The sequence below is a fragment of the Lepisosteus oculatus genome, chromosome 18 (assembly GCF_040954835.1).
Source record: "Lepisosteus oculatus isolate fLepOcu1 chromosome 18, fLepOcu1.hap2, whole genome shotgun sequence".
Classification (NCBI taxonomy): domain Eukaryota; kingdom Metazoa; phylum Chordata; class Actinopteri; order Semionotiformes; family Lepisosteidae; genus Lepisosteus; species Lepisosteus oculatus.
In genome coordinates, this window is record NC_090713.1 from 22,292,985 (window position 1) to 22,318,453 (window position 25,469).

The window sequence follows — 25,469 nt, forward strand, 5'->3', positions numbered from 1 at the left end:
CACAAATTCGTTTTTTAATTTCCTCTTTATTTACACAACTCACCCCTGCCTGCCTGCCCTCCTGTCCTCGCTTTCTCTCGGCCTCTGTTACTCCTGACTGATACTCTTACTCTGTCTCTCCCTCACTGTGACTCACTGTGCCTCTGACCCCCTCACTCTCTCCTCACTGCCTCACTGTGCCTCTGACTCCATCACTCTGTCCCTCACTGTGCCTCTGACCCCCTCACTTTCTCCTCACTGCCTCACTGTGCCTCTGACTCCCTCACTCTGTCCCTCACTGTGCCTCTGACCCCCTCACTCTCTCCTCACTGCCTCACTGTGCCTCTGACCCCCTCACTCTCTCCTCACTGCCTCACTGTGCCTCTGACCCCCTCACTCTGTCCCTCACTGTGCCTCTGACTTCCTCACTCTCTCCTCACTGCCTCACTGTGCCTCTGACCCCCTCACTCTCTCCTCACTGCCTCACTGTGCCTCTGACCCCCTCACTCTCTCCTCACGGCCTCACTGTGCCTCTGACCCCCTCACTCTGTCCCTCACTGTGCCTCTGACCCCCTCACTCTGTCCCTCACCGTGCCTCTGACCCCCTCACTCTCTCCTCACTGTGCCTCTGACGCCCTCACTCTGCCTCTGACCCCCTCACTCTCTCCTCACTGCCTCACTGTGCCTGACCCCCTCACTCTCTCCTCACTGCCTCACTGTGCCTCTGACCCCCTCACTCTCTCCTCACTGCCTCACTGTGCCTCTGACCCCCTCACTCTCTCCTCACTGCCTCACTGTGCCTCTGACGCCCTCACTCTGCCTCTGACCCCCTCACTCTCTCCTCACTGCCTCACTGTGCCTCTGACCCCCTCACTCTCTCCTCACTGCCTCACTCTGCCTCTGACCCCCTCACTCTCTCCTCACTGCCTCACTGTGCCTCTGACCCCCTCACTCTCTCCTCACTGCCTCACTGTGCCTCTGACCCCCTCACTCTCTCCTCACTGCCTCACTGTGCCTCTGACCCCCTCACTCTCTCCTCACTGCCTCACTGTGCCTCTGACCCCCTCACTCTCTCCTCACTGCCTCACTGTGCCTGACCCCCTCACTCTCTCCTCACTGCCTCACTGTGCCTCTGACTCCCTCACTCTGTCCCTCACTGTGCCTCTGACCCCCTCACTCTCTCCTCACGGCCTCACTGTGCCTCTGATCCCCTCACTCTGTCCCTCACTGTGCCTCTGACCCCCTCACTCTCTCCTCACTGCCTCACTGCGACCTCCTCTGCCTCTCCGTGTCGCTCGACGTCACGCCGCCCCCACGGTGCCGCGGCCCCCCCCGGAGCCCCGCCGGCCTCTCGCTGCCGCCCCTCCCCCCCCCTCAGTCGAGCGGCCCCTGGAAGATCAGCCGGATGTAGCCCTGCTCCCCGGTCAGCCAGGTGCCGCAGAAGGGGCAGGCGGCGTGGAAGGCGTGGGTGCCGTGGGGCAGGGGGATCTGCGCCCAGCCGCGGGCAGTCTTTTCCGAGCACACGTGGCCGCAGGGGCAGAAGGCGTGGGTGGGCGGCTGGCCGGCGTCCAGGTAGAGCCCCCCCTCGCAGCCCAGCCAGAGCGGGACGTAGGGCCCCACGCGCCGGCACATGGGGCACTCCCGCGCGTGGGCCGCGCCCCGCTCCCGGCGGAACCCCCAGTTGTGGTAGCCGTGCACGTGGCCGCAGTTGACGTAGACCCAGGGCTGCTTCTTGTCCACCACCTCGCGCTGTGCCAGGCTGGGGAACGCCAGCGTGTTGAAGCCCACGGGGCACTGGGGCCGCGCCGCGTTCAGCTCCTGGCGCAGGGACTCCAGCTGCTTCAGGGTGGGAGTGTGCCGCAGGCCCGCCGGCGTCCGCCACAGCAGGGTGGCGCCGCACAGGTCGATCAGGGAGCCGTCCTGCAGGGTGTTGGACTCGTTCTCCACCTCGAGAGGGGAGAGAGGGGGGAGAGGGGGGAGAGAGAGAGGGGGAGAGGAGAGGGGAGAGAGGAGAGAGAGAGGAGAGAGAGAGGAGAGAAGAGAGAGAGGGGAGAGAGAGGGGGGAGAGAGGGGAGAGAGAGGAGAGAGAGAGGGGGGGGAGAGGGGGAGAGGGGGGAGAGAAGGGGAAGAAGGGAGAGAGGGGAGAGAGAGGGGGGAGAGGGGGGAGAGAGAGGGAGAGGGGAGAAAGGAGGGAGAGGGGAGAGGGGAGAGGGGAGAGGGGAGAGAGGAGAGAGGAGAGAGAGGGGAGAGAGAGAGGAGGGAGAGGGGAGAGAGAGGGGAGGGAGAGGGGAGCGAGGGTAGAAGAGAGAGAGAGGGGAGAGAGGAGAGGAGAGAGACAGGGGAGACAGGAAAAAGAGAGACGAGAGAGAAAGAGAAGACCGGAGAGACAGAGGAAGCGTGAGGAGAAGGCATATCCTACACTTCTACACTATATAAGTGTAAGCAATAATAATAATGATTATTATTATTATTATTATGACATGTCCAGCTAGTGAATCCCAGCTCTGCCACCCCCGAGTGGGGCTCAGCGGGGTGACGGGCTGCTGCAGTAACCCAATCCCGCAGGTGGACCCTCATGAGGAGCGGCCGGCCGGCCGTGGAGCAGGTCTCGCAGGGCAGCAGTGACCTTTAAATCTCCGCAGTCCCCAGCGGCACGCACGTCCGCCGCGACACCACCAGGGGGCGCTCTCCCCCCGAGCTCCACTCGCCTAGAGCTCGCTGTTCGGTCGGCCGTAAGCTGTAAACTACGTGTTTGTTTCTTGAAGGAGGCGAAATTATTAATAAACTGTTTACTGCAGGACGTAATATGTTTGATGTGTAGACAAGAACACTAATGGGCTTTTTAATGACAATGGGGTTATTTGGCAGGGTTGTTACTGTGTTATTGTACTGTAGTGTTAAGTCAGCCATTATATCTGTATATTATCCCGTTCTCTCAGGCTCAACACAGCGCTGGTATTAACCCTCTGTCTCTTTCTCTCAGCTCTGGGCTGTAGTGTCTAATCACTGTCTGTATTAACCCCTCTCTCTCTCAGTGCAGTGTTAATGGTCTGGAGTGTCCAGTCAGTGTGTCTGTATGAACCCCCTCTCTCTCTCAGTGCAGTGTTCATGTACTGGAGTGTCCAGTCAGTGTGTCTGTATGAACCCCCCTCTCTCTCAGTGCAGTGTTAATGTACTGGAGTGTCCAGTCAGTGTGTCTGTATGAACCCCCCTCTCTCTCAGTGCAGTGTTAATGTACTGGAGTGTCCAGTCAGTGTGTCTGTATGAACCCCTCTCTCTCTCAGTGCAGTGTTAGTGTACTGGAGTGTCCAGTCAGTGTGTCTGTATGAACCCCTCTCTCTCTCAGTGCAGTGTTAGTGTACTGGAGTGTCCAGTCAGTGTGTCTGTATGAACCCCCTCTCTCTCTCAGTGCAGTGTTAGTGTACTGGAGTGTCCAGTCAGTGTGTCTGTACTGACCCCCTCTCTCTCAGTGCAGTGTTAATGTACTGGAGTGTCCAGTCAGTGTGTCTGTATGAACCCCTCTCTCTCTCAGTGCAGTGTTAGTGTACTGGAGTGTCCAGTCAGTGTGTCTGTACTGACCCCCCTGTCTCTCACCAGTCTGCCTCTCTGCTGTGCGGAGCGTGTCTCTCTCAGGGCGTAGACGTTGCCACAGACTGAGATCTCTCTCCAGACGCCGGGCGCCGGCTCGGCGCTGAACTCGGCGGCCGGATGCATCACCAGGACGCCGTTGGTGGTCAGCCCGTCCATCAGCCCGTCCGACGTCCGCCACTTCGCTGCCCGTTCCTGACAGGCAGAGAGACACGGGTCAGCACCTCGGCCGTCTCCCTCCGCGCCCTGCTGTGCCCCCGAGACTGCGCCCAGCGCTGGGGGGGGTCAGGGTGGATAAAAACAGGCTCCGGCTGCCAGAGCTCTATGATCGCGGGTTCGAGTGCCGACTTGGACCGGAATCCCCCCGCCGAGGGTGGGGTGGGATCAGGAGTGTCAGTGCCAGGGCTCTCTCTGTGTCTTTGTGACATGGCGCCCCCCAGTGGCCTCCTGCTGTACTGTCAGTGAGGGGTGCGCCTCTCCTCCAATCAGCACTGAGGTCACAGGGTCGTGGGGTCGTGGGGATGGGAGAGTCACCCGTTTTCCGGAGCCCGTCCAGGCAGGCCACAGGCGCAAGGCAGGGAACATCCCGGATGGCACGCCGGTCCCGATTACGATTCGACTGCTTTTTTAAGAAGGTACTGTATTGCTACAATCTATGAACTGGCTACATCACTCTGCTCTCCTCCCCACTGAGAGCTGATGTGTGGGGAGTGTTCTGGCGCACTATGGCTGCCGTCGCATCATCCAGGTGGGGCTGCACACTGCTGGTGGTGGAGGGGATCCCCATTACCTGTAAAGCGCTTTGAGTGGAGTGTCCAGAAAAGCGCTATATAAGTGTAAGCAATTATTATTATTATTATTATTGCGCTGTAATGACAGCAGCGTGACTTTAGCAGCTTGACAACAGGGGATCGTGCTCACGATCCAGCAACTACGAGGGCTCAGTGTTATTAATTAACCAAGTGTTAATGGGACATGGTTGTGTATTTCACTCCCTCATTACTTTGTCTCGCTTGGCACTGGCTCCTGAGTTGACTGTCCTGGGAGTCCTGGACACACTGTTCTCTGTAGGCAAGTATATTAATTACACACTCTCAATAAAGGAAGAATTAATCACAGAGATACTAAACCCATCTCCGTAGGTGACAGTATTAATTATCCAGACTCTGCCTACATTATCCCCTAATACATTATATTCTCTTTAGATGCTATGGATTACCCAGTCCTACAGGGGGCGGTATTGATTAATTTGTGTCTGGACAGGCCCACTGTAATAAATTTGGTGACTGCGGGGGGGGCCCCGCAGGATGCCTCCTTTACACAGAGGGTGTTGGGAGTGTGGAACAAGCCACCCAGCCATGTCGATGAAGGCTGTGTTCTGGATGAGACCCTGGGATCGATTAACGGCTCACGATCCGAAGGGCTCGTGCTCCTGTGTGCTCCATGTGCCAGGAGTTGTGACGTCTCTTGTACAGGTGTTGCACTCCAGTTCCCCAGTATCTCCTGTCGGCTGGGGCTGGCTGGATTAAATACTAATAATCACCATCATCATTATCATCTTTACACTTCGATAGCTCTGTCCTGGACCCTCCACTCAGAGCTCTTTCCAGGTCATGGGGATCCCCTCCACCCCCAGCAGTGTGTACCCCCACCTGGATGAGGCGCCAGTCCGCTCCCCACACCCCAGCTCTCAGTGGGGAGGAGAGCAGAGTGATGGAGCCAGTTCAGAGAGGGGGGTTATTAGGAGGCCATGAGGGGTAAAGGCCAGGGGGAATTGGGCCAGGACACTGGGGTAACACCCCTACTCTTTTCAAGAAACACCCTGGGGTTTTGAATGACCACAGAGAGTCAGGAGGTCAGTCTGAGGCCTCATCAGAAGGACGGCGCTTGTTTACAGTAAAGGACGGCGCCGAGTCCGCCGCTCCACAGCGTCTGCAGCGCGCGGAGGTCGTGACCCCGTCTGCTCACCCCCAGGAAGATATTCTTGGAGGAGTCGAAGCCCGCGGCGTAGATGCGCGTGGTGTAGGGCGGGCTGCGCTCGCAGATGATCCGGCAGGCGAAGCGCGAGATGGTGCTCTGCGCCGACTGCCCCTCGCCTGCCCCCTGCCCGCTGGGCGCGGTGTCCGTCACCACGAAGTCGATCATGCTCTCCGTGGAGCGCCCGATCTGCGGCACAGAGCAGCCCGTCACACGGACGCCCCCAGAACAAGACCCCCCCCCCCCCCCGGGGACAGGGGCACCTCCGGCTTCTCGGGACAACCTGTCACGTCCACCACAGGGCCAGGAGAGTTCTCCAGCCCACCTGCAGCAGGGTATCCCCGGATTCGGCCCGGAGCTGCTCGACTGTGTTCACCCGTCACGGTTTTGGGGTTCTGTGACACTAGCAAGGATTTTCAGGTGGGTCAAAATCTGATCTCTCTCTTAACAGGTGGAGATCCCGAATCTCTAACCGAGCTTGCCCTCGACTCCGTCCAGCGCTTCATCGCTCGATCGAGACCCCCAGGTCGCTGGACACGGGGATCTCAAGCAGCAGGATCTGAAAGGTCAGTGGAGCTAGAGAGCCAATTCCCTCAGACAGCCCATTAGGCAGGTGTGTGTGGGGGGGGGGGGGGGGGGGGGAGACAGGGGGGCGTGTTTCAGGACACAGGAGCACGCTGGGACACCGGCGCGGCTCACCTGGAACATGTCTGTGTTGAGGTCATGCGTGTATTCCACAATCACTGAATGACTCCGTGACAGCGTGTACGAGATACTGTGCTGGCTCTTGTTACTGAGAGCCTGCGGGCAAGACAACAGCCATCAGGTCTTTGTGCGCGCACACACACACACACACACACACACACACACAAGACATATGCACAGACATATGCACAAACGTGCCAAAGCTCACAGACTTCAAGAAACACAAACACACACAAGTGCACAGACACACACACACACACACACACAAACACGTCCAGGGGATCCATACACAGTCCCACAGCTGTGACAGAGCCCACAGGTCACCCCGAAAGCATGAGTCGGTAAAGGACTTGGAACACAGGAGAGATCTGATCAGCTGGTATGTAAAGTAGTTCAGTTCAGTCAAAAACAGCCAGCTGTGCTCACCGAGAGCCACGAGGTGCTGGCGTTTTAAAATGCAAGTGATCTCTGAACGGCTGCATTCGATCAGTCATCTGCTTCAGGGGTTCACGAACCGCCCCGTGAATCCTGCCAGGAGACCGATGTACTCTACGGGGGATCAGTGACCACAAACTGACTCAACAGGCTGAAACGCCCCTCCCAGGAGAAACTGGTGTCACCCCCAGGACCTGGACCAGCCCTGAGGACGGGGCGCAGCTGACAGATAATTCACGGCGTTGGATTCTGCTGCCGATACAGTATTCCTACAACCACCGGTGCCGTGCCGTTCAGAGGTCAGAGTTCAAGGCGGGGTCCTGACCTTTGACACCAGCGGGGTGGAGATGTTGTGTATGACGTCAGGCTTGACCCCGTTAGCCTTCGGCCTCTTGTACAGCGCCAGGCGGCTCCTCCTCCTCCCTTTGTCCCCATTCGCCAGGCAGCCATTGTACCTGCGAGTCAACCAGTCAACCCAGTGATCAATCAAGAGATCAAGAGATCGAGTCATCAGCCAAGTGTTTAATCGATCGGGCAGTCCCCCAATGGATCGGCTGATGAATCAATCAACCAAGCAAGGGATCAAGTAACCAACCAATCAGGCGGTCACATAATCAGTGAAGTGATTAATCAAGCAATCAACCAACCAATGGATCAAGAGATCAATCAATAAGTCTACGAAGCGATCGATCACTCACCCCAGCACGATGAGCTCCCCGTACTTCGCCGCCTCGCGGTCGCCCTCGTGGGGGTGGGGGCCGGAGCCCGGGGGAGGAGAGGGGCGCAGGTCCAGCGAGGGCGGCGGGCACAGCGCCTCCGAGCTGCCCTCCAGGACCATCCCGACAGGCACCAGCGCGGGACCACAGCTGCCGAGGGCTGCAGCACACAGACAGGAGGCCCCTTCGTGAACCCGGTGCCGTCAGCTCGACACCGGACCGGCCGTGCTCCCGGTCTCACTGTACCGGACCTGAACCGTCAGACCAGCTGTCCTCCCGGTCTCACAGGACCGGACCTGAACCGCCGGACCGGCTGTCCTCCTGGTCCAACAAGACCGGACCTGAACCGCCAGACCAGCTGTCCTCCTGGTCCAACAAGACCGGACCTGAACCGCCGGACCAGCTGTCCTCCCGGTCTGACAGGACCGGACCTGAACCGCCGGACCAGCTGTCCTCCTGGTCCAACAAGACTGGACCTGAACCGCCGGACCGGCTGTCCTCCCGGTCTCACTGGACCGAACCTGAACCGTCAGACCAGCTGTCCTCCCGGTCTGACAGGACCGGACCTGAACCGCCGGACCAGCTGTCCTCCCGGTCTGACAGGACCGGACCGGCTGTCCTCCTGGTCCAACAAGACCTCCGGCCCAGCCGTTTACCAGTCCTGCCCAGAGTGTGTTGTGTGCTGTCCTCTCCCTCTCAGGCCTGTTTGAGTGGGCAGCTGAGAGCTCCCTCCACACGCCCACACGCCAGGGTGCTTTCTGCGCAGCGGGCCGCTGGTTTTAGAATCGGCAGTAGGTACCGGACTCGGGGCCCCAGGGAGAGCGAGGCCCCACAGGCCGGAACCGGTGTCACCTGGCCCGCAGAACTCCCGGGAGAACCAGAGCAGGGAGGGACAAGGAGCAGAAAGTAGAGAGAGCGAGGGAGGGAGGAGAGAGAGGAGAGAGAGGGAGAAGAGAGGGGAGAGGAGAGGCAGAGGGAGGGAAGAGAGAGAGGAGGGAGAGGAGAGGGGAGAGGAGAGAGCGAGGGAGGGAGGAGAGAGAGAGGAGAGAGAGGAGAGAGGAGAGAGGAGAGAGAGGGAGAAGAGAGGGGAGAGGAGAGGCAGAGGGAGGGAGGAGAGAGAGAGGAGGGAGAGGAGAGGCAGAGGGAGGGAGGAGAGAGAGGAGAGAGGAGAGAGAGGGAGAAGAGAGGGGAGAGGAGAGGCAGAGGGAAGGAGGAGAGAGAGCAGAGGCAGAGGGAGAGAGGCTGTGTTGCAGTGCTGTGCGCAGACCTGGCTGGGAGTTGGCAGCATGATTGATGAGCTCCAGCGTGCCAGCAGCTTCCTAATCAACCTGCTGTCCTGCTGCTGCTCCAGCCTCGGGGGAGAGGAGGGGGCTGCGATCACAGATCCTGCACAGCACGCGCAGCGGCCACGGTGCCGGTGGCCATCAGCCCACGCCGCGCTCACGTCTCCGGCAGGAACTTCACCCCGACTCCACTGCTGCTTCTGTCGAGCGAGGAACCACCCAGCAGCCATCGGCACCCCTCCCTCCTTCTGTCTCAACCTCCCCCCCCCTCCACAGCTCCCCATATTTCACTCTGCCCTCACCCTCCCACTGCAGAGGCAGGGACACAAACAGAGAGGGAAAGGGAGCAAGGAGAGGGAGAGGGAGAGACCACTGATGCCTTTTCTTTTCCCCCATGTGCACCGGGCGAAGAATTCATAAAGTACTAAAGCACACATCGATCTGAGGATCTCCGCTGGTTCCACCAGCCCTGACCAGGGAGACAAGCCGGACCTGGTGGGGGGAGAATCCTGTTATTAAAACCACACGCCCTGGCCCCTGCTGCATCCACAGCACAGCAGACCTGGCGCAGCCCTGTGCCACTGGGATATGAGCAATCCCAACACCCCCTCCCAAGAAGCAGGACGCAGTGGAGCTGACGGATCAGGCCCTGCTATAAACTGACATGTGGGTGTTTGTGCCTCTTCTGTTTTGTGCTAGGTGTTGTGCCGCGGGGGGCCTAGGTTTTGCTGGGTGAGCGACAGCTCTGTGTTCAGCCGTGGCAGGGATCGTCACACGAGCGAGCCACCTCTGTCTGCTCCAGGGAGATCCCGAGCGACTAGGAGAGCCAATCGATGCTTGTTTTTTTGCCATGTGCACTGTCACAGAGAGTCACCGGCTCACATCAACACTGTCTCCTCGCTGATGGTCACAAACACATCAACATATCATTACTGAGGGTCACAGACTCATCACCGGAGTCAGCGAATGAACTCATCGATATCTCGTCCAGGGCAGGTCACTAACTCATCACCTGCGCGTGTGGGATAACGCCGTATTCTCAGAAAGCTGAGACGTAGGCTCGGATCAGCTCAAATTCAGCACCGCCCTCTTGTTATTCACCGGCTTGGACCGCATAAATCAGTTTGCTGTTTATTTCTGAAGCCTGCATCACACGAAAGCGCGTGTGGGCTGGGGAGCAGACCTGCTCCGGGGGCGTGCTGCGCTCTTGGCCAGCTCTGTGGCGATCCTGACGGCTCAGGCGCAGAATCCCGGCCGGCTGGGTGCTCACACCGTTCATGACCCGCGGACCCGCCAGTTTGATGTCTGCAGAGCCAACGGATGTAGAAGGAATTTCTCGAGCCGACTCGAGAGCTGTGCGGTCCGGCCGTGTGGTCGCGGCTCGGTCCATCTTGGGGACAGGATGACCACACGGTGACCGATGGGCTCCAAGCGCACCGGAACACACTCCGGTGTTTTTTTTTTTGGAGACGGAGCCCGTCGGCTGTAGCCCCGCGACAGGAAAGACCTCTTTTTAAATTGCCCTGGGGCCGAATCCCTGAAAACTGTCCAGACGTCCCAGACACTGGTCCATCAGGCGTCCTCGTCTGTCCTTTCTATACAGGCTAACAGGCAGAGCTGGTCTCGGCTGTAGTCGAAGCAGCAAAGGGACTCGCTCCTCAGAGCTAGAGTCCGAGGAGAGCACCTCTCCCAGCCTGGCTGTCTGGGGGGCTTCGTGATAAACTGCCGCAGCCCACCTGCACAGCCACCAGGGGCACAGCGTCACGGCGAGGGGCAAGCCGGAGGGCACACGCGGACACGCGTCTTCAAAACCAGGAACGGGACGGGGGAGGCGTACTCTACACAAAGGGCGGTGGGAGTGGGGAACAAGCTGCCCGGCCACGCCGCTGAAGCGGATACCCTGGCTTCCTCCAAAAAACGAATTGGATCAATTAGCGATGAAGGACCAAACGAGCTGAATAGGAAGAGTGGGCTCCTGTCTGTGACTTTTCTCGGGGTTTCTCCCGAGTCGTCCGAAGTCACCCCTGCGTGTTTGGTGCCGTCACGCGCTCGTGGGCAGGAGGCCCGGATCTGCATCTCCGCAGGGGTCTGAAATGACAGCCTTTGACCTCGGCCTGCTGGTCACCCTGTGATGACCGCGGCTCGGTCCTGAACGCGGAGATCCGGGGGGCGAACAGGCACTCCCACAGGTGAGCGTGTTTCCCGCCTGTGCCTGCCGGCGCCTGCGAAGCGCCGTGAATTTCTGATTTGTGAACAAGGCTGTGGAACAAATCTAATCTGCGCAGCGCTGACAGGGTATTTTTAGCGTGGGCTTACAATCGCCGATGACAGCTATCGATCTCTGAGCCCCGTCCTGAAGCACAGCTGTCAACGTTTCCAAATGCAATTACGCCTGAACACGGCGGCGGGGGTGACTTCCAGCTCCGGCCCAGGAGGCCCGGCGTGCCTCCGGGTTTTCTCCCGCCCCCGAGCTCTTCACGAGCTTTCCAAAGGCCCAGAGAACGAGGGCTGGAGGGACACACACTTACAGCTCTGTGCTCGCCTGCCCGCAGCCCCGACAGTTTCACGAGCGTCTCTCAGCAGCCCGAAGGTCACTGTTAGTGCGCTGTTCAAGACGCGGCCTAATTGGTGCAATTAAGCGATTGGTAATTGAGATCCGGGCTGGAATAATCAGAACAGCAGCCTGGTGAATCGAAAGACCGAGAAAACGGAAGGGGTCCCCTTTCGTGAGTGGGGCTGATGGGGTAGGGGTTCCCCAGGTGGCGTGCCTCGGAACCCCACTACAGTGCTGCTTGTGCTTCCTTCCAGAGGCACGTGGGTAATGGCCTGCCCTCAGCAGCCTGGGGTCATGGGTCATGGAGACAGACTGTTCCATCTCCTGTTGCGTGTGTGTGTGTGGGGGGGTGACCTTTGCCCAGCAGCCTGGGGTCATGTGTCAGGGGAAATGGACTGTTCCATCTCCTGTTGCGTGTGGAGGGGGGGGTGACCTGTGCCCAGCAGCCTGGGGTCATGTGTCAGGGGAAATGGACTGTTCCATCTCCTGTTGCGTGTGTGTGTGGGGGTGACCTGTGCCCAGCGACACAGTAACAAGGGCAGCGACAGCAGCACGCGGCTCTCCTCACCAGCACCCAGCAGAGCCTGACCTGGCCGGGGTCAGGAGGCCGGTGGACCAGCAGGGAGCGATCTTCCTTCCCGGGGCTGGATTTTCCACAGCACTGCCCCAGGTACAGGGACCAGGGTCGCTGATCTGTAGGAGGCGCCGTCCTGCACGCAAATGCGAATCTCAGGACCTGCCTGCTTGGCTGGTGAGATGAACAGAGGCGTGAAAGGGACAAGCTGGGCCTACAGCTCCCCCTTCAGGTGCCGGCACGGAACTGCATGCAGGCGGGGAAAACTCCTTCACAGGGAGAGTTGTGGGTGAGGGGAGCCAGACCAGCTCGCTGCTCTTTCAGGAAAAGACGGGCTGGCCACAGGGGCGCTGAAATTCAATAACAACACGCTCTTCTGTTTCTTGTGCCCTCCCGCGTGGGGGGCTCCACAGCGTTCAGGCAAACGAGCGAGCAGGGACGCCACGGCACCCCCGAGCGCCCGGGAAACTGCGGATTTCCCCACAGCTGCCGCGGAGGAAAAGCACGCGTGTCGCACCTGCCTGTAGCCGCCGACGACAACAACAACAACAACAACAACAACAGCAGCAGCAGCAGCATCACCAGCAGCAACAGCATCAGCAACATCAACAACACCACCAGCAGCAGCATCACCGGCCAGCCGGCACCGACAGCCCAGACCGCCCCCTCGTCCGTCCTCCTCCACCGGGCTGATCAGCAGCAGATTTTACGCGCGGTCTTAACGAGCCCGCAGCCCCCCCTGCTAGCTGATCAACACAGCCGTTTCACCGTAACCCGCCCCTCCACACACACACACACTCTCTCGCCCCTCCAGAGTCGGCGCAGCTGCTCGGTGTTTACCGCTCCGGTCCGCAGTGAGCGGGCCGCCCAACCGAGCCCGGCCCACGCCGATGCTACAACCCCACCCCAGCCCCTCGGAACCGGGCCGCGGGGCGGGAGACTCTCTCCAACGGGAGCCGGGCCTTGCCGGAGAGCGGAGACTGTGAGGTCAGCGGTCCGCAGCGATCACGGCGCCGGGCGGGGGAGGGGGGGCAGGGGCCGGGTGACTGAGAGGCGCCCCCCCGGATTTTACCGGTCACGCCGCGCGCCAGACTAGACATCCCGACCGCCTCCCCGAGACTCGCAGGCAGAGCCCAGGCGCGGCGGAGCCACATGGGCGAGTCGTAAATGAACCCCACCGCCGTTTCCCTGCAAGAGGGGTCCTGCGGGGCTCTGTTCCCCCCCTCTCTCTCTCTCTCTCCCTCTCTCCTCCGGCTGGCGTCTGCGGTAACTCCCTCCCTCCGCCAACCCGAGACTCCGAGCAAACGCGGCTACCGTACCGTCAGAGACTCCTTATTCGGGCTCCTCCGACTGCGGCGCGGTCAGTCCGTGCGGCCTCTGCATCGCCGCCTCGCTGTCATCACTAGCGGCGCGGCGGCTGGGACCTTCCCGGGAGACAAGCCGGTGATCCAGGCTCCGGCGGCCACGCCCACCCGCCCGGCGAAAGCCGCCCCCGCCCCGCCCCCGGGGGGCGTGTCCGCCGCGCTCGCCGCTCGGTGGTTGGCCACGGCTGGCGTCCGGGCAGGCGGAGAGCCCGCCCCCTTTCCACGCCCCCCAGGCCGGCCCTCCTCACAGTCTGGCTCGGCGTGTGCGTGTGTGTGTGTGTGAGCGCGTCTCCCTGCTCAGACGTGCTGTAACGCTGTGAATTCGCGTTTCTATTTCGTTTTTTTTTATCACCATGGCTAATATCGGAAGAAGAGTCCTGGGCTGCAGGGACTGGTCTGTTTCCACCTGTGCACTGCGTGTTGTTATTATTTAGCTAGGAGGAAAGTTCTAGAAAAAAAGCCTGCAACCTGTCCACATTGCTCCCATCTGCCCCTCCTCGCTATCCCGAGACTCCGGCGACGGACAGGCGTCAATCCCAGAGATCCGTCCGTCCCCTCTCATCTGGACCCCCCCCCAGATCCAGCCCTGTCCCCAGGCGTCTGGGAGAGCAAATGCGGTGAGTTACAAGGCCCGACATGTGACCACAGTGGGTCCGCAACTGTTCATCCAGCTGTGTCTTGAAAGAAACTGTGTGTCTGGGCAGCTTGTTCCACACTCCCACCACCCTTAGTGTACAGTCGTGCCTCCCGTCCTGACTCAGAACCCAGGGCATCTGCTTCAACAGCTTGGCTGGGCAGCTGGCTTCACTCTCCCACCCCCCTCTCTATGTAAACAACCGCCTCCTTTTCTGGTTTTTGGGGAACGCACCTGCACTTCCACAGGTGTCACAGGGGTACAATGCGAGCCAGGGAAAAGAGAACCCCGTGCCTGGGGAGCCTCGAGGGGCTGACAGGTGTTTTTATTTTGTGTCAGAAAAATAAGCACGTTCAGCCTGGACAATTCGTGCAGGATCCCGCTGTTTCCCCCGGACAGCTTGCGCACAGGCGCTGTGTAGAATCTTGTAAAGGGGGGAAAAAGACGAAATATAGCATTGTACCACAGTCAGGCTGCGTGTATGACTGATGTTTACAAAAAAAAAATTCTAAGATTATAGGAGGTCTGGGTTAGAGGCGGATCTGTCAGTCTTTTTTTTTTAAAAAGACACGACTTTCTAGTCTCCTGTGGAATTCCACATTTCACAGACCTCACTGGTGCTGCGATGTGGCGATTCTCTCCTCTATGGCTGCGATAAACACGTCTAGTTCCCCCTCCCACACCGGAACATACCGAAGCAACTTCGGGCAGCCCTGAATGCGGTTCACGCCGGAGAACCCGGCGTGCGGCACCTTCTTATCGCCGGGGAGGGGAGGGGGCCTTGCCTGGGCACGGGCGTGTTGTGATGACGTCATAATCCCGGGCCAGGACGCTTCCCCGATCCACTCTTTCATTTCTGGGTCTTTTTTTCTTTTTCTTTTCTTTTTTTTTTTGACCTAGCGGTGTGTCCCCCCCGCACCCCCTCCACATTAACGCGAGAGCCGCTTCGCCCCCCCCCCTCTCCCCTCCCACCCCGTTTCTTGTCCCCGTAGGCGCGCCATGACAGAAGATGTCAGCTTGAATCTTCTCTACCCGGACGGTGTGAGTAGGGATGGTGGTTTCGTGGCCCCGGGCGGCCTGTGCTGGGGGTCGGTGCTGTCCTGCTCGCTGCTCGCCTGCTCCTATGTCGGGAGCCTGTACGTGTGGAGAAACGACTTGCCCAGGTAAACACTGACAGGCGGTCAGGTAGCGCTCGGAGCCGGAGAACGGCAGGCACAGAAAGTTCACGTCAACTAGTTTGCTTTTCCGCAGTGCCGTGATCTCTTCGTGGGCTGCCCGGTGAAGGTCAGGGTGTTTTTAAATGTCCCCGCGAAGCCGTGTCCTGTTGATCGCCCTGTCGCGACGGAGTTGGCGCATTTTGTGCTCGGCTACCGTGAAAGCGAATCCCTGCTCTGGTTCCGGGGAGCCTAGAGTTGGGTTGTGAACTTGACTGCCCGTCGCTCGTCTTTCACGTCTTGAGCGGCACGTCCCGGGGGGATCTGCGGTGGCTCCGTCACAGGATGTGGTTGCTGTGTCTTGGTGGGTGACCCCGGTACCCCCTTGTGTTCGGCAGGGACCACCCGGCGGTGATCAAGAGGCGCTTCACCAGCGTGCTGGTGGTGTCCGTGCTCTCGCCCCTGTTCGTGTGGGCATGGCGGGAGCTCATGGGCGTGCGGGTGAGCATGGCAAGACCTTCCCATCTCTGTGCTTTGTGGGGGGGTGGAGAAGGGAACAGGACTCCTTTTTATCTGCTTGAGTTTCGTGGTGTGAGCCAGATCCCACGGCTGACACAGTACGCGGGGGACTCCATTCCTGCCTTAAGTCCCAGAGGGGACCCCGGTATTACAGGGGACCCCAGGTATGTTTTCCCTACTGCAGGGGACTCCATTCCTGCCTTCAGCCCCACAGGGGACCCCGGTACTACAGGGGACCCCACTCCTGGGACGTCCCCGGCTTGTCCTTCTTCTGGGCTCGACCTGACGGGGTCACACTCTGGCGGCTGCCCTGCTTGTCAGACTAGAACCCCGCTGAACCTCTGGGGGGATGGGGTACCTAGGGGCCCCCGAGACCAGACACCCAGGCTCGGAAGGAGCGGGACCCCGTCCTGCCCCGTGGCTTTCGGGGTGCTGGGTTCGAGCTGCAGGACGGCTGGCTGACTCCCTGTCTGTGTCCCGCAGCCCAGCCCTCCCCTGCTGGCTCTGATGGGCATCCGCCTGGAGGGGCTCATTCCGGCTGCCACCCTGCCTCTGCTCCTCACCATGGTAAGACCTCCCGGATCGCGCCGCACGGGGCTGTCGCCAAATTCAAGAACCGGGTGCTGTTTATGACCGAGCACACAACCCCTCTCTCCTCCTCCTCCTCTGTCCTCTGTCCTTTTCTCTTTCTCTCTCTTTCTCTCCCACCCCCAGGTGCTGTTTCTTGGGCCCCTGATCCAGATGGCCATGGACTGTCCCTGGGACTTCATCGACGGGTTGAAGGTGGGGATCGGTGAGTCTGCATCCTTGACGAGCCCTCCTGGTCCTGCCGGGTCATTCGGGCCTCGTGTCCGTTCTCTCCTGTCCAGGCTGGTAGTAGCTGGCTCAGGGGAGGGACTGTTTCCTGTGTTTCTCACTGGTGTTTCCCAGAGTGAGCTGCACTAAGAGGGGCTCAGCAGGCTCCTGTGTATGAATAGTACCGTCTCTGTGGGCTGGTGGGTCGGTCTGTGTCTCTGCAGACCTGTGGTTCTGGGCTCTGTGAGTCAGTGACTGTCTGTGTCTGTGTCTCTGCAGACCTGTGGTTCTGCGCTCTGTGGGTCAGTGACTCTGTGTCTCTGCAGACCTGCGGTTCTGCGCTCTGTGGGTCAGTGACTCTGTGTCTCTGCAGACCTGCGGTTCTGGGCTCTGTGGGTCTGCGCTCTTTGGGTCAGTGACTGTGTCTCTGCAGACCTGTGGTTCTGGGCTCTGTGCTTCAGTGACTCTGTGTCTCTGCCTCTGCAGACCTGTGGTTCTGGGCTCTGTGGGTCAGTGACTCTGTGTCTGTGTCTCCGCAGACCCGCGGTTCTGGGCTCTGTGCTTCAGTGACTCTGTGTCTGTGTCTCCGCAGACCTGCGGTTCTGGGCTCTGTGGGTCAGTGACTCTGTGTCTCTGCAGACCTGTGGTTCTGGGCTCTGTGGGTCAGTGACTGTCTGTGTCTGTGTCTCCGCAGACCCGCGGTTCTGGGCTCTGTGCTTCAGTGACTCTGTGTCTGTGTCTCCGCAGACCTGCGGTTCTGGGCTCTGTGGGTCAGTGACTCTGTGTCTCTGCAGACCTGTGGTTCTGGGCTCTGTGGGTCAGTGACTCTGTGTCTGTGTCTCTGCAGACCTGTGGTTCTGGGCTCTGTGGGTCAGTGACTCTGTGTCTCTGCAGACCTGTGGTTCTGGGCTCTGTGGATCAGTGACTGTCTGTGTCTGTGTCTCCGCAGACCCGCGGTTCTGGGCTCTGTGCTTCAGTGACATGCGCTGGCTGCGGAACCAGGTGGTGGCCCCCCTGACGGAGGAGCTGGTGTTCCGGGCCTGTATGCTGCCCATGCTGGTGCCCTGCGCCGGGCCGACCCGCGCCATCTTCACCTGCCCGCTGTTCTTCGGCGTGGGTGAGCAGGGAGACGCCGTGATCGTCTCCCCCTCCTCTCCTCCTCCCCTCCTCTCCCTGTCTCATCTCTCAGGGTCCACCCCCCCTTCTAATTAAGTTAGGACAGAAGCCGGCCGCCACCTCCTTTACACAAAGAGCTGTGGGTGACTGGGGCAACAGAGACTCCAAACTGAGCGCGTTTGACAGAAAACGCCCGGCCGGTCCTTCCCGACCTCCCTGCCAAACCCGGGAGTCTTTGTTCCTCCCCGAGCCGGCGCTGTTTTCCTATAGGACAGATAACAGCCGAGTCGTCTTAAGAGCCATCGCCGGTTTTTTGAAACGTGATTCCTCTTCTCCCCCGCTTGCCAGCTCACTTCCACCACGTGATCGAGCTGCTGAGGTTCAGGCAGGGCACGGTCCTGGGCATCTTCCTGTCCGCAGGTGAGGGCGCCGCCTCGTACCCCCGTCTCTCGGCCCCCTCGTACCCCCGTCTCTCGGTGGGGGGGGGGGGGGGCTTCCGGTGCCTGATCGCAACGGCCGAGGGCGGGTCCGGCTCGCTGACCCCTCGGGCCCGATCAGGCTGGGTGGACGCTGTCCGGGGGAGAGCAGGCCGGTCAGGCGTCCCCGCGGCCCTTAGACACCAGGAGCAGGTCAGCGCAGGAACAAACCCGAGTGAAGACGTGCCAAACCTCGCGTGCGTGGTTCTGTACAGACAGAGAGCGCTAATGAAACGACTTCATTAGTATTATTAATCCTCACACTTCTCTAGCGCTTTTCTGGAAAACTCCGGTCTGAGCTCTAGACAGGTCATGGGGATCCCCTCCACCCCCACCTGGGTGAGGCGCCAGTCCGCTCCCCACAACCCAGCTCTCAGTGGGGAGGAGAGCAGAGTTGTGGAGCCAGTTCGTCGTGCAGTGAGATTTGGTGGAGGCTCGGAGAATAGCCGACGCTGGACAGTGACACCGCTGATGTAACCCGAGTTTATACTCCGGCGATGAACGCCCTGGGGGTCCCCTGTTGCAGTGGTCTGTTCATGCAGCCGGCTGTGTGAGCCCTCAGTCTGGGGCTCCCCTCACTTCTCCAGAGGCTGCCAGCCGTGTAGTGTTTTGAGATCTCCGAGAAGGCTCCCCTCACTCCTTGGCGCGGTTTTCTGGTGGCTGCTCTCTCTCGCCCCCTGGTGGTGGTCAGCTGACTCACGAGGTCTGTCTCTGTCGCAGTGTTCCAGTTCTCCTATACAGCTGTTTTCGGGGCCTACACTGCCTTCATCTTCATCAGGACAGGTGAGTGTCTGACCCTCCCGTGTGTGTGTGTGTGTGTGTGTGTGTGTGTGTGTGTGTGGCCCTGCTGTCCCTCTCTCTCAGCTCCTGCACTGTACGTGTCCCTCTTTCTCTCTCAGCCCCTGTGTTGGGTGTTGTGGTGTTGCTGTGCAGGTCTCTCCCTCTCTCTCAGCCCCTGTGTTAAGTGTTGTTGTGTTGCTGTGCAGGTCTCTCCCTCTCTCTCAGCCCCTGTGTTGAGTGTTGTTGTGTTGCTGTGCGGGTCTCTCCCTCTCTCTCAGCCCCTGTGTTGCGTGTTGTGGTGTTGCTGTGCGGGTCTCTCCCTCTCTCTCAGCCCCTGTGTTGCGTGTTGTGGTGTTGCTGTGCGGGTCTCTCCCTCTCTCTCAGCCCCTGTGTTGCGTGTTGTTGTGTTGCTGTGCAGGTCTCTCCCTCTCTCTCAGCCCCTGTGTTAAGTGTTGTTGTGTTGCTGTGCAGGTCTCTCCCTCTCTCTCAGCCCCTGTGTTGAGTGTTGTTGTGTTGCTGTGCGGGTCTCTCCCTCTCTCTCAGCCCCTGTGTTGCGTGTTGTGGTGTTGCTGTGCGGGTCTCTCCCTCTCTCTCAGCCCCTGTGTTGCGTGTTGTGGTGTTGCTGTGCGGGTCTCTCTCTCTCTCTCAGCCCCTGTGTTGAGTGTTGTGGTGTTGCTGTGCGGGTCTCTCTCTCTCTCAGCCCCTGTGTTGAGTGTTGTTGTGTTGCTGTGCAGGTCTCTCCCTCTCTCTCAGCCCCTGTGTTGCGTGTTGTGGTGTTGCTGTGCGGGTCTCTCCCTCTCTCTCAGCCCCTGTGTTGCGTGTTGTGGTGTTGCGTGTTGTGGTGTTGCTGTGCGGGTCTCTCTCTCTCTCAGCCCCTGTGTTGAGTGTTGTTGTGTTGCTGTGCAGGTCTCTCCCTCTCTCTCAGCCCCTGTGTTGCGTGTTGTGGTGTTGCTGTGCGGGTCTCTCCCTCTCTCTCAGCCCCTGTGTTGCGTGTTGTGGTGTTGCTGTGCGGGTCTCTCCCTCTCTCTCAGCCCCTGTGTTGCGTGTTGTGGTGTTGCTGTGCAGGTCTCTCCCTCTCTCTCAGCCCCTGTGTTGCGTGTTGTGGTGTTGCTGTGCAGGTCTCTCCCTCTCTCTCAGCCCCTGTGTTGCGTGTTGTGGTGTTGCTGTGCAGGTCTCTCCCTCTCTCTCAGCCCCTGTGTTGCGTGTTGTGGTGTTGCTGTGCAGGTCTCTCCCTCTCTCTCAGCCCCTGTGTTGCGTGTTGTGGTGTTGCTGTGCAGGTCTCTCCCTCTCTCTCAGCCCCTGTGTTGCGTGTTGTGGTGTTGCTGTGCGGGTCTCTCCCTCTCTCTCAGCCCCTGTGTTGAGTGTTGTGGTGTTGCTGTGCAGGTCTCTCCCTCTCTCAGCCTCTGTGTTGTGTGTTGTGGTGTTGCTGTGCAGGTCTCTCTCTCTGCCCCTGTGTTGCGTGTTGTGGTGTTGCTGTGCAGGTCTCTCCCTCTCTCAGCCTCTGTGTTGTGTGTTGTGGTGTTGCTGTGCAGGTCTCTCTCTCAGCCCCTGTGTTGCGTGTTGTGGTGTTGCTGTGCGGGTCTCTCCCTCTCTCTCAGCCCCTGTGTTGCGTGTTGTGGTGTTGCTGTGCGGGTCTCTCTCTCAGCCCCTGTGTTGAGTGTTGTGGTGTTGCTGTGCAGGTCTCTCTCTCAGCCCCTGTGTTGAGTGTTGTGGTGTTGCTGTGCGGGTCTCTCCCTCTCTCAGCCCCTGTGTTGAGTGTTGTGTTGCTGCTGTGCGGGTCTCTCTCTCAGTGTTGTCGTGTGTCCTGCAGGACACCTGGTGGGCCCGGTGCTGTGCCACTCCTTCTGTAACCACATGGGGTTCCCGGCGCTGAGCGCGGCTCTCGATCACCCCCGGCGCCTCTTGCTCCTGGGCTTCTACCTGCTGGGAGTGCTGCTCTTCCTGCTGCTGCTCTTCCCCCTGACCGACCCCCTCTTCTACGGGGCCGCGCCCGTCTGCAGCCTGGCGCCCAGCCCGCGCGCCCTCTGCTCCTGATGCCGGCGCCGCCAGGAGGGCCCGATCCGATCCGATCCGGGCCGGGCCGGGCCGGCGCCGTGCGGAGCGAGACTTCTCCCCACGCGACACGACAGAAGCGGCTTCTTCCTGGATTTGTCTGTCCACCTCAACCAAAAAAAAAAGATTCTCTTCATCTCCTCCTGTTTGGCGCCCCCTAGGAAGCTCTGTGAGCCATATTCCCATCCTGCGGCTCTGCTCGGAAGACAGTAGCAGTACCAGCCTGTGACGGAAACCCTCAGGTCCTCCTGGGTCCGGGGCTTGCCGCTCAACAGCGCCGCCCTGGTGGGGGGCTCCGGGAGGACGCCCGCTCTCATGGGTGTTGACTGAGGCTTTAGCTGAGCTCGGCCGTGGCAGCGGCTCTTGTGGTTTTGGGGGGGTAGTCTGCGATGAAAAGGCGGATCAGCCTGAGGAGGAGGAGGAAGAAGAGAACTGTGCTCCTCCTCTCTCCTGCCCTGCTGGGCTGCACTGGGGAGCTGCAGCTCGGGTGTGTTTGTGTGGGGAGGGGGGTATGGACTGGCAGGGAGCCTGTATTCCTCACCACTGTCTGAGAACAGGGAAGAGTTTGCCAGGGGTCCTGGGTCCCCAGACCCCCTGAGGATCCGGAGCCGGATTGCGAGATCCCCCCGCCCTCTGATCCCTCTGCCCTGGGGCTCGTCAGTCCCTTGGAGTCCCTGCCGGCGGTTTGTCCGGGTTGTCTCCTCCGGACGAGGCTCCTGGAAAAGGCCCAGGCGTCTTGGGGAGGAGTCTGAAACCAGGGCCTACAGCTCCCTGGTGATCAGGGTTAATTGAGCCCTTAATTGGATTCAGTGAGTTAATTGAGAGCCGAGCTGGAGATCTCCAGATCCTCCCCCCCACAATCTCACACACACACACACACTTTTCCCTATGCCACTGTGATCTCTGCTTCCACAAACCAACAGTCCACCAGTCCTGGTTTCCCCCTCTGGTCCTCTGGACGTGGGGCGCGTCCCGACCTCACCCCCACCCCCACCCCCACCCGCCCCCCCGGTTTTTGAACCGCTGGGATTTTGTAAATGGAGAATATTCCGAGATGTTTATATTCCTGAGGTCTATATTTTTTAAGCAGAGCTATTTTGGTGGAGATAAATAAATAAATTAAATTAAATGCATGCTTTTGTTTGGGGGAATCCGGGTGAGGTTTTATGACAATCTTGTACTTGATTTTACTGTAGGGATAGAAGGGTTTTCGTCTCCCTTTTCTCATAAAAAGCCTATAACAGAAATTGGAATTTTGGGTAAATAAATGCAGTAATTTTATAAATAGTGTAGACCGTTTCCCCTTTCTTTCTTTTTTTTTTTTAAATTATGTGGACAACAGGGGAGGGAGCTGGAGCCTATCCCAGCAGGCAGTGGGCACAAGGCGGGGTATGCCCGGGGCGGGACGTCAGTCCATCGCAGTGCACACACACTCTCACGCCGGGGCCAGTCCTCCAGCAAGCGCATTCACCCGCCAGCCTGTCTGTGGACTGGGGATGGAAACCCCCACCAACCCAGGGAGAACGTGCAGACTCCACGCAGACAGCACCCCCAGGTCCAGAGCTGAACCCGGGGCCCCAGCGATGCCGTGCTGTGACGTCGACCCCCGCCCGTCCCTGCAGTAACGTCCCGACGTGATTCCGGGGGCCACGGTCCCTTCGGCTCCCTCGGGAGAGAATTGTCCAGCCCTGAAGGGTGGGTGGGGAGCTGGCTTGCAGTGTTTCCCCGCGGTCCTCAACGCCCTTCCTCGTGACTCCTGGTCCGGTCCGTCGGGCTGGCTCTGCCCGCTGGGGTCGGGTCCCCTCTTCCCGGGACTGAAGAGATTCAGTTCCTCGCTGTGTGCCCAGTCCGTTCGCTTTAGACCTGGAATTATTTAGGCTGCGCCAGGAGGGCCCGATCCGATCCGGGCCGGGCCGGGCCGGCGCCGCGCGGAGCGAGACTTCTCCCCACGCGACACGACAGAAGCAGCTTCTTCCTGGATTTGTCTGTCCACCTCAACCAAAAAAAAAAAGATTCTCTTCATCTCCTCCTGTTCGGCGCCCCCTAGGAAGCTCTGTGAGCCATATTCCCATCCTGCGGCTCTGCTCGGAAGAGCAGTACCAGTACCAGTACCAGTACCAGCCTGCGACGGAAACCCTCAGGTCCTCCTGGGTCCGGGGCTTGCCGCTCAACAGCGCCGCCCTGGTGGTGGGCTCCGGGAGGACGCCCGCTCTCATGGGTGTTGACTGAGAGCGCGGCATCTGTGTCCCTCCCCCTGCTGCACTTTGTGGGCAGGCGTATCTATAGGGGATTGCAGGAGCTCAGTACTAAATGATATTGTGCACTTTACCCTCTGAGCTCTGCCACTCTGACACTGGTAGCTTTGCAAAGTACAGTTACAAGCGAACAATTTGCACAGCGTGTCGGAAATGGATAAAAAGTAACAGCTACTATTTTAAAATCCTTTACTCGACGGATCAAATGGGGACACACGTGACATTTCCTCCGGGTTACACTGCCCCCGGGGTAGCAGCACGTCCTGCCGGTGCTGTCGGCTGGTTCTCTGCAGTGCTCGGGCGTGGCCACTAGATGGCAGTGTTGTATCTTGGCGCTACAATACTCCTACCTGGTTCTGCAGCCTCTTGCAGGCGTTACGCAGCTGGTAGAGACTCGGGTCCGGTCCTGTTAGACCGGGAGGACAGCTGGTCCGGCGGTTCAGGTCCAGTCCTGTTAGACCGGGAGGACAGCTGGTCCGGCGGTTCCGGTCCAGTCCTGTTAGACGGGGAGGACAGCTGGTCCAGTGGTTCAGGTCTGGTCCTGTTAGACCTTGTTAGTTTAAATCTCCCAGCTATTTATTTACTGCCCAAGCAGAATATTAGAGGATGGTATACGTTCCGTTAAGGTGTGGGGGTGTCATGGTGGCATGGTTAGATTCAGCTTTCAGATGTCTGTGTGGAGTTTGCATGGTCCCCCTGTTCATGTGCTCTGGTTTCTCTGCCTAAGGCTGCTTTTGTGTTCTCAATTTTCATTGTCTCCAAGGCAGTGGACTAGATGGGGGGGAGTGGGGGGGGCAGCAGCCATGGGCACTGTGCATCCAGGCTGGGCTCCAGGTTGCCATGGCAATCATCCTTTCGAAGCTGCTCCCTGATAATGGAGGAATGGAAAGCAGCAGCACAGGGGAGGCGGGGGGGTGGGTGGGACAAGAAGGCTGATGATGCAAGTCACCTCCGAAGAGGCGCGACTGTCCAGGCAACAGCAGACCTGGCTCATGCGCCAATGCAGACAGGGTCTGTACAGGCGCTCGCTGGCAGAAGACGAAGCAGTGAGCTGCCGAGCGCCCCTCCTGTGGATCTTGGGCGAACCCCAGGTAGACCTACACAGCCGCCGCTGGCGTCTCCCGGCGCTCCCCCGTTGCCCCTGCTCGCCCTGCCCCGGCCCGACTGCGCGTGCAGAAGGGAGGCGTGTGGGTCGCCCCCCCGCGGTGGGGGTCGGGACGGTATTCACCGGCAGCCGCAGGGTGTCTTGTGCGAGATCTGCGTGCTATCCGTTTCCTGCGTTTCCCGAGGCTGGCCAGCGAGGATCGGGATCCGGCGGCGGACAGTGACTCAGGACGCGTCGCTGGAAGCTCTTCGGCGGCGGGCTGTAGCTCAGACGGTTTTTTCCCCCCACGCCGAGGACGGGCAGGGTACAACGTCGGACAGGACGCCACTCCATCACAGGACACGCACGCTAGGGACAGTTTTCCCAGAAGTCAATTAACTTACCAGCCTGCCTTTGGGACTGTGGGAGGAATCCCACGCGAACATGGTGGGGGGAACACGCAGACTCCACACAGACAGCGCCCCAGCACGGGGGGGGGTGCCGGAGCCAGGGGCGTGACGAGAGAGAGGAGTGGGGGATCCACGGACACCGGGGCGTGATGGTACCAGACGCTGTAACCTGCAGCACCCGGAACCAGGCCGGAACCACAGGGACTGGGCCAGGGCAGCACCGACAAGGTGCAGCTGTTCCAGTCCTGATACTCCTGTTCTGATCCAGTTACTGGTGTCTGGTGTTGATACAGCTGTTCCAGTCCAGTAAGTGTTGTTCTGGTCCTGTCACTGCTGCTCTGGTCCAGTTCCTGTGGTTCTGGTCCAGTAACTACTGTTCTGTTCCAGTTACTGTAGTTCTGGTCCTGATATGCCTGTTCCAATCCAGTAAGTGTAGTTCTGGTCCTGTCACTACTGCTCTGGTCCAGTTCCTGTGGTTCTGGTCCGGTCACTACTGTTCTGGTCCAGTTAATTAGTTCTGGTCCTGTCACTGCTGCTCTGGTCCAGTTCCTGTGGTTCTGGTCCGGTCACTACTTTTCTGGTCCAGTTAATTAGTTCTGGTCCTGTCACTGCTGCTCTGGTCCAGTTCCTGTGGTTCTGGTCCAGTAACTACTGTTCCGTTCCAGGTACTGTAGTTCTGGTCCTGATACTCCTGTTCTGGTCCCGTAAAGTAGTTCTGGTCCTGATATTCCTGTTTCAGTCCAGTAAGTGTAGTTCTGGTCCTGTCACTGCTGCTCTGGTCCAGTTCCTGTGGTTCTGGTCCGTTGTTCTAAGACCCCTCTGCCCCTCTGCGTGTGGGCAGCAGGACTCTACCCCCCCCGCCTCGTCCACACGCTGCTGGGCTTTAGGAACTCTGTAGCTTAATTGGAATGTAACCCACTGGCTCCTTTTTAATTAAACCTGCAGCAAATTGGAATTGGGCATGTATGAGCATGGCAATTAGAGACCCCCCCTCCCCCTCTCCTGCTGTCTCCTTGCAG

The 25,469-nt window shown here is 59.5% G+C and overlaps 2 protein-coding genes across 6 annotated transcripts; one reads left to right on the forward strand and one right to left on the reverse strand.

Moving 5' to 3' along the window:
• Positions 1-12: 12 nt before the first annotated feature.
• LOC107075855 (E3 ubiquitin-protein ligase pellino homolog 1-like) lies at positions 13-13,299 on the reverse strand. Of its 5 annotated transcripts, XR_011182453.1 has the most exons (8): positions 13,131-13,298; positions 7,383-7,560; positions 7,010-7,139; positions 6,244-6,345; positions 5,536-5,733; positions 3,574-3,762; positions 1,213-1,926; positions 13-1,072 (listed from the first exon to the last, which is right to left on the reverse strand). XR_011182453.1 is itself a non-coding variant. In XM_069180485.1 (7 exons), the coding sequence occupies exons 2-7, from the start codon at positions 7,520-7,522 to the stop codon at positions 1,354-1,356; spliced, it is 1,305 nt and encodes a 434-aa protein (XP_069036586.1). In that variant the 5' UTR covers positions 7,523-7,560; positions 13,131-13,298; the 3' UTR covers positions 13-1,353. The 5 variants fall into 5 exon arrangements, 4 of the variants coding, with proteins under 4 accessions (XP_069036586.1, XP_069036584.1, XP_069036585.1 ...); XM_069180485.1 differs by having other exon boundaries at positions 13-1,899; XM_069180483.1 differs by having other exon boundaries at positions 13-1,926.
• Positions 13,300-13,441: 142 nt separating this feature from the next.
• Positions 13,442-21,986, forward strand: rce1a (Ras converting CAAX endopeptidase 1a). Its single transcript, XM_069180496.1, has 9 exons — positions 13,442-13,792; positions 14,802-14,972; positions 15,362-15,464; positions 15,966-16,049; positions 16,197-16,275; positions 17,227-17,394; positions 17,742-17,813; positions 18,590-18,652; positions 20,460-21,986. The coding sequence occupies exons 1-9, from the start codon at positions 13,788-13,790 to the stop codon at positions 20,681-20,683; spliced, it is 969 nt and encodes a 322-aa protein (XP_069036597.1). The 5' UTR covers positions 13,442-13,787; the 3' UTR covers positions 20,684-21,986.
• The last annotated feature ends 3,483 nt before the right edge of the window (positions 21,987-25,469 follow it).

Bases quoted from the DNA above. Each gene is read 5' to 3' on its own strand.
- LOC107075855 (XM_069180483.1), bottom strand. From the start codon at position 7,522: ATGGTCCTGGAGGGCAGCTCGGAGGCGCTGTGCCCGCCGCCCTCGCTG. The intron at 5,734-6,243 runs GTGAGCCGCGCC...TCTGTGCCGCAG, and splicing joins TCAACACAGACATGTTCCAG to ATCGGGCGCTCCACGGAGAG. The intron at 3,763-5,535 runs GTGAGCAGACGG...TCTGCCTGTCAG, and splicing joins CCAAGAATATCTTCCTGGGG to GAACGGGCAGCGAAGTGGCG.
- rce1a (XM_069180496.1), top strand. The intron at 16,050-16,196 runs GTAAGACCTCCC...TCCCACCCCCAG, and splicing joins TGCCTCTGCTCCTCACCATG to GTGCTGTTTCTTGGGCCCCT. The intron at 18,653-20,459 runs GTGAGTGTCTGA...TGTGTCCTGCAG, and splicing joins CTTCATCTTCATCAGGACAG to GACACCTGGTGGGCCCGGTG.